Genomic DNA, 8,288 nt, shown 5'->3' on the forward strand with positions numbered 1-8,288 from the left:
AATAATACAAGAAGTGCAGAGGAAGTGCATGAAATGTCCTCTAATACGGAACGTCTGGAATAAGTATGGTATCGACGAAGACCCAAATTTAATGAACAAGCCAAGGCAACAGTACCAGTTTAAACATTGTAAATAAAGATTATCTTTAATATTGTCCGTTTTGGAAGAAGTTATTGTATATTCATTGGAATTACATAATCACAGGAACAATATTCATGATATTATTTAATATTATAAATGTTAGTACCAACACCACTTTGCCAAAAAATAATGATACTTTTTATTTTTTTACAGAAGTCAATTCAAATTGCCCACTCATTTGACAACATGGCCCATTATTTTTTAAAATGGCTCATTGAATTTATTTTTGAGGGGCCAAGGGCCCATAGTGAAAAAGCCTTCCAGATCACTGGATAGGGACTTCATACATTTAATCCAGAGAAGGCACTTTGAAAATCTCAAATATATGTGATTGTCAAAGTGCATTTTTGTACAGTGGAAATGTAAGGGAAATTCTATAATTGCCAAGCTCATTTTGTAAGTGCCTACCCTTGATACTGTGTATGTTTTATGACATTTGGTATGCAAATTTATTGACATTTGCAAGTCTCATTTCCATGGAGATTATATAGCCTCACCCCTGATTCATTGACTTTAAAACTTTTACACAGTTTACAAATATATGTTTGTTTAAGTTTTGGAGGGAACGACTTATGATAAGTCAATGGTATTTGGTGTGCAAATGTGTTAGCATTAGAACATCTCATTTCCAAGGAGATTATACATGTTATATAGCCTCACCACCTGATCATAGTTCATTGACTTTAAATCTTTTACACAGTTTATGTTTGGAGGGAACGACTTATGATAAGTCAATGGTATTTAGTATGCTAATGTATTAGCATTAGAACATCTCATTTTCATGGAAATTGTTTAGCCATTTACATTCGGTCATGGTTTGTTGATATAATTATTAGCATTATCAGACTTAAAAAAAGGCATTACAAATTTTTGTGTTGGAGCCGATTTCATTGAGAGTGTTGCCAAAGATAATATCTTTGGTTAGCTTGCTTGTTAACTGAACCTTGAAGTCATTATTAGGTAAGTTGTACTACCCTCCTTTAGAAGTTATCTAGTCTTACAAACAAATAGATTTGTATTCTGTCAGACTTGTCTAATCTTAAAGGAGGATAGTTTACCTGACCTACCAATGACTTCACAGTTCCTCTAACAAGCAAGCTAACCAAAGATATTACCTTTGGCTTCACACTCGATGAATTCCGCTATAATAGTTTATTAAAATAATTGTTTTTTCATTAATAGTACAATATTATTTTTGCAGCAAAATCCAGCAGTATTCCAGGCCTGTATCCCCCTTCTGTCTGCAGAACAGCAACAAACATTACATCAAGCTCTCAGTAGCTAATACTACCAACAGTCCTGATATAACATTATAGAACAACAGTCATGGACATAATACCACCTTAAAACAACACAATCATAAAACACAGTCAAGGAGATACCTGAGAATTGAGGCTTGATATTTTGTTTCACAAGTATCCATGACAACACAAAATTTGTGTTTATTAGTACATTTGAGTTTTTAGATTCTGAGAATAAAAACCTTTGTAATACATAGAAGAATGTTTAGATAAGAATTTTGTCTCAACAGTCTATGATTTGATAAATTTTCATGTTTTTGATGATATTTGATGATTTATTTTTGATAAGCAGTTCCTTTTCTGTTTGATAGAAAAAAATGATAATATGTAAATTAAAAGATCTGTTCTCACTTTTAATTATGTACATACTATAAATGTTTTATAATGTAGATATGTATCCTTATGGCATATATAGGAAATTGTATTCACTTTTATTTAACAACCTTTTTAAAGTCATATTGTATTATTAAAAGTATATTATTAAAAAAATACAGATGGTGGGTTACACCAATTCATACAAGTTACAACATGTTTAGTAACCTACAATTTTCTTTAAAGTAAAATACTATGGCTATGTTCATATATATTTCAGATAAATGAAAATATTTATAACTATGAATGCTTTCTTGGTTTTTCACTGAAAAGCTTTTGTTTCAAATAATCATTTCAGTTGTTTATGCTTTATAAGAAAATTATAACATCCTAATGTACAGTTACTGTGGTAATAATGTCGTATAATGCTTTATAAGAAAATTATAACATCCTAATGTACAGTTACTGTGGTAATGATGTCGTATGCTTTATAAGAAAATTATAACATCCTAATGTACAGTTACTGTGGTAATGATGTCATATAAGTTGTGAAAAGGAAACCAAAATTGTCATGTTTTATTTAAGTATATATATTTAACATAAGTTCAGCAAATGATGGAAATATTATGGCCAATCTGACGGTCAGTCATACATTCTCCTTTTTGATCAGATTATAGCATATATGTTTTGCTAAAGCTTAATCAGTATTTTGTGCATTTAGATCATTTGATTTTATGACTTTTCCTTATTAATTGTTTTTGTTTGGTAGTGATGGTAACGGTTTATTGAAGGGTTATATAATGGATTAGATAACAAAGTAGAATACTTTCTATGCTTTTCAGACAAATGTAATAATATTTATTCAGACCAAACATGCTAAATTCTATATGTTTGTTAGAATTTATAAGGAAAGCAAGTATTAGCAGTATTTTACTTTTCATTTCGAAAATACAAAGATAAACATAGCTTCAATACTACAATACAAATAAAATCTTGAGAATTTACATTTGTTGATAATAAGAAAACAGTATATATACTGATATTCCACAGAGTGGGGAATTTTGTCTGCATAAGATATGAGCACTTATTTCATGGTAGCAAAGTTACTTTTAATGTCTTTAGAACTTAAATTAGAAACCAAAATTAGTCATTTAATCTCCTCTTCAATGATTTTTGTAAAGCCTACATGATAGATAGTTGGATGGTAACTTTTCAAGAACTTTGTCTTTGTTGTCAGCTTGTAAATCATGGTTTTTCATGGCTTACTTCCCTTTAATCTTTTGTGTTGTCAGCCTGTAGATCATGGTTTTACATGGATTACTTCCCTTTGATCTTTAATGTTAGCCTTTAGATCATGGTTTTAAATTGCTTACTATAGAATTTGTAACACCTATCTGTCTTTGTTTATTGCAGTGATTTTTCATGCATGCTTAGTGTGTAGACATAATATAATTTTGATTTAAGCTTTTGGATGTGCAAGGTCCAATTAGTAGAAAAACAACAAAACCAATATGTTTAATAATGTAAATAGCTTATTACGGGTTGTTGTTGTTTACTTTGAATTTCTAACAAGATCGGCTACATCAGAAATATTTGTGTGTTAGATAATCTTTTGATGTTTGCTATAGGCAGGGTAACATCTTTTGATGTTTGCTATTGGCAGGGTAACATTACTTGATTTTTGCTTTAGGCAGGATAAGATGGCACTACTCATATTTAAATGGTCTTCAGTAATGATGTAGCAATAATTCACTTTTTATTGAATAAACTGATAAAGTTATCTGAAAGCAAAACTTGTCTCCAACTTGACTTCTATCTCTATGAAATAACCTTCAACCATTTGTAAAAACTTATTCATATTGTAACTTCCAATAATTTTTGGTCATTCCCTATCTTTATTGTGTCTGTACTTTGTAATAGTTTTAACATATGTATTACATGTGAATGTGCCATTGTCAATATATAGAATGGTCATTTATTAGATCTGAGTTCTATAGTCTCAGATAATTGTACTTCTTATGTTGAAGTCAATAATTGGTTTTGATTTTTAGACAAAAGTCTTAAGCCAATGTTATAATTCACCTGCTGAGGAACTTGTTCTCAACAGTGATTATATCGTATGTGGTTATATTTACTCCTATTTATGGAGAACCACCACAGTAATTCCTACCTCATTTTGTGTTGTTTGTTTGTAGGATTGAGCATAATACACATATTTTTGTGAGTATAAAGGATTTATGATTCCTATTTAGTAAGACTAGTAGACAGATTAAATTTTTGATTCATAGAAAAATGGATGTAGAGATTTTAAGAGGTGCTATTGCTAAACCAAATAAATAAACAAACTTAAATGATTTTTGAAGAATTGGGTTTTATGCCGATATTTGTAATGATAATTTTCTGTCTACTTTTAAATCCAATGCTACTTAAAATAGTTTTAGCATGGAGTCATTACCAGTATTTTTGAATTCATAAAATAAGCAAAGGTTTTTTGTTGTGAACAATAAATATTTGTGGATAATAGTTTTGTAAATCTTTATCCTGTGTGTTATTATGTCGTAAAACATTTACTTATTGTTACAGTTTTATGAAACATTTTATACAATAATGTGCAATGATAAACTAGTGAAACCATTAGTTAAATTGGTTGTTGATTAATCAAAACCTAGATAATGAGGTTATAACCTCTGTCCAAAGATTGACATATTTTAGTCAGAATATTTGTTTAATCTTTTTGTAGCATGTAAATGCATTTAATGCACTTGTTATGTTTTAACATTTATTGTTAAATGAAATGTTTGGTTATTGTAAATAACCTGTACACATTATGTACAATTGACGTTTAAGTCAACTTATATGTCGATGAGGGCATGAATTGTTAAAGTATTACTGATGGTTAATTGGACAGGTTAACCTATCAGAACACTATTTGTAACCATTTAATGTATGCACAAATTAAGTTGTTACATTAATGAAGTTAAATTTCTTCACTTGTTACATTAGGTTATTACAGTGTCTTTCACACCATTTCTGATGATAATAAACATACTGACCATACATGTCTTGTTGTAGTCTTCTTTGACTTTCACACCAGCCATTCTGATGAAAAGTAACATACTAACCATTAGCCTCTCTTACTTTTTATTGGTATTCATACTTGTCAAATTAGTGTATATTTATTTCATAACCCTGTGCAAAAATATTTCCTGGTGTTCCAGTTTAAAGATAGCACTCTGTCTGTCTGTCTATGAATAAAAGGAGATTTGGGATGTATATCAATAAGAAAACAAACCCAACAACAACAATTAAAAGACATTTAAAGTGGAACATACAGCCTTTAACAATAAACATATGTTAACACAATATGTACCAAGCTTTTTAAGGTGTCAATGTGAATGAATTTAACAGAAACAATCAAAGATCTGTCATTAAGACCAACTTATAATGAAATTTTAGTGCTAGTTCACAAAAGTGAGAGGCAAAAGATTCCTATGTGACCTTCAAACTAGTTAGTCAAAAAAATAACTGACAATACAATGGGAAAAAAACTTGAAGTCCAAATGAGAAACAATAGTATTTAAAAATCAACATAGAAAACGGAAGATTGAGCAAAATAAACCACCAAAAACCTGGTGCTTCGATATATAAAGGCAACAGCAGTATACCGATGTTCAAAACTCATAAATCGATAGACAAAAACAAATCTGGGTCATACACCAAAACCGAGGGAAACGCATTAAATAAAAAAAAATTACGACACAACATTAAAATGTAACACACACAGAAACAAACTAAGCATTAGACAAAATCCTATGCAAATAACAAATATAACATCAAAACTAAATACATGAATTTGGGATAGAAAAGTACCGTGACACGTCTTATAATAATGTGAATTCACACTCAAATATAAGAGGAAACAAACGACACAAAAGAAACACAACGTTAAAATGTAACACACACAGAAACGAACTATAATATAACAATGACCTGACTTGGTACAGGACATTTTTGAAAGAAAAAAAATGGTGGGTTGAACCTGGTTTTGTGGCATGCTAAACCTCCCTCTTTTATGGCCATGTGAAGTATAACATTAAAATGACAACACAACATTACAGGACTACAATACAAATAAATAGGATAACACAATTGACAAAGAAACACGCGAATAATAGCTAACAAAGGCAACAGGTTTAAAATTTAATTCGCCAGTAGTGCATTTTGTCCACACAAGACTTACTGGTGACGCCCAGATACAAAAGTTTGAAAGACGAAACAAGTACAAAGTTGAACAGCATCGAGGACCAAAAGTTCAAAAAAGTTGTGCCAAAAACGGCCAGGGTTTTCTGTTAGGTACCAGAACATCCCTATTATTTAGAATAATTTATACTTTTGCAAACAGTAAATTTTATAAAATGACTATAGAAAAGATATACATGATTAAACTGAAGTATTAACTAATAACAAGAAACAACCGAAATACTTTACATAACCCGACAAAATGCAACACAAAAAATAGACACATCTGAATAAGTCAAAAAATTGTAAAAAATGACAAAAAAATGAACAAAACAGAACATCAAAAATGAAAAATTACATCACATTTGAATGAATAAAACTATCTGTCAAAAATAAGAGACAATTAGGATTGATTTAATATTATATTTGTACTAAATACTGATATTACATTTAATAACAATGAAAATTGCAATACTGAGATAGCAATTAGACATCTACCTATATTCTATGTCCGGTTAATTCAGAATCAAACTGCAACCGTATATGTCTGTCCCTTATTTTAAAATTATCAAATATTTTACATTGGATTGAAACTCAACATAGAAATACAAGCACATTTAATGAGAGGAAGATTCCTTTTGATATTGAGTTCAGCATTTCAGTGGTCAAGGTCATAGTAACTATAGAGATATTCTGAAATTTGTACAAAAAGTGGTGAATGATAGTGAAACATGGAAATGAAGGATTATGCTAGCTCCTTTTCTATCGTCATAAAAAGTTCATGTGTGAAGTCGGTCTAAAATGAACAAAGAGATTACATGTAAGTCTAGAGGAGAAGCACATTTGGTTACCGATTGTTTTTGAAAGACACGTACCCAAGCTTTACAAATCACAATTAAGGTATCAAGAATTTTGAAAACGTCAATTTCGGATAACTTTTTCATTGAATCATAGTATTTCTTGAGCTCTCGGAACACACATCAATATAACCTTGTTTATAATGACGCTTGCGTATTTTAGGTATCAAATAAAATGAAGGAAGATCCATTTTTTCATCTAAAGTTCAAATTCCAATTTAACATATATCTGACCTAAGATTAATCAGGATGATTTTCTCTTTGATAGGAGATATGGTGGAATATGTTAATTTGAATATCCTATCTTTATCGAGCAGTTACTGTAATGATATTTACACACACTACCGATGTCGTTTTCCGCTTTATCATCGGGAATAACAACATATTTGTCAAGATGTAAGACATGTGATCGACAGCATTTGAGCCTTAAAGAACAATGTAATTTGTGTATTCAGAGAACCATTTAGTTATCCTGCAACACGCGTAGTTGTTAATATTGAAAATTTTCACAATTTGTTTAGCATGGGTATACATCATAGGTCATTTGATCTTTAAAGAAGGAATGTATATTCGGAAACTGATTGATGACGAAGGATATTGCCGAGGTTGATGACACCGATACCTTTGTTGGCAAATGAAAGTTTAAGCAATTATGTTTTCTCTGTTTCAATTAATACCAATGCGAACCGGTCTGTACCTGGCAATATCCGAGTTGTTATACGTGAATACTTAAAGATATACGAAGATGTGTTATGAGTACTAATGAGACAACTCTCCGTTCAAGTCACAATTTGTAAAAGTAAACCATGTTGTGCGGCCTTCAACACGTAGCCTTTGCTCACATCGAACAACAAGCTATAAAGAGCCCCCAAAATGACTAGTGTAAACCATTCAAACAGGAAAACCAACGGTCTAATCTATATAAAAAAACCGACTTATGAACCAAATCAACAAACGACAACCACTAAACATAAGGTTTCTGACTTAGGAAAGATGCAAACAAATACAGCGGGCTGAACGTTTCAAGAGGCGCCGACACGAAACAATAGTGAAAGATACCAACATAGAAAGAGATTTGCATTTGTTTGAATGGTGGATTTATACAAATGGTTTCCAAACTAATTTGTAAAGATAATGAAGTTTTGAAAGGGATCGTGAATAAAGCTTCAGGTGGATGGGATGAATTATAATTAGAAACTTCTGTATTAATCATAGAGAAATTATAGACATAAGGTGATGTATAATGACGACTGCTTCACTTCAAGGAGAAAAGCTGAAAATATTCATCACACTTAACGAGCTGTAAGATGAACTAATTGTTGGGCAATGGCGTTTGTTTTTGTTTCACTTTGGTGTTCAAGTTGATATTTGTTTTCGTCTTAAGAGTTGATGTGTTTCCTTTGATTTTGGTTTGCAACCCGGATTTGTTTTCTCTCAA

The 8,288-nt window shown here is 30.7% G+C and overlaps 1 protein-coding gene across 4 annotated transcripts in view; it reads left to right on the top strand.

Moving 5' to 3' along the window:
• The window catches only part of LOC143066905 (importin-5-like), a 52,474-nt gene extending 47,663 nt beyond the window's left edge, over positions 1-4,811 (top strand). For all 4 annotated transcript variants that reach the window (XM_076239737.1, XM_076239739.1, XM_076239738.1 and 1 more), the window contains one exon: positions 1,343-4,811. In XM_076239737.1, coding sequence (XP_076095852.1) covers positions 1,343-1,426 — 84 coding nt within the window. In that variant the 3' untranslated portion in view covers positions 1,427-4,811. The remainder of the gene's footprint in view (positions 1-1,342) is intronic.
• Positions 4,812-8,288: the final 3,477 nt, after the last annotated feature.

The sequence above is a fragment of the Mytilus galloprovincialis genome, chromosome 3 (assembly GCF_965363235.1).
Source record: "Mytilus galloprovincialis chromosome 3, xbMytGall1.hap1.1, whole genome shotgun sequence".
Classification (NCBI taxonomy): domain Eukaryota; kingdom Metazoa; phylum Mollusca; class Bivalvia; order Mytilida; family Mytilidae; genus Mytilus; species Mytilus galloprovincialis.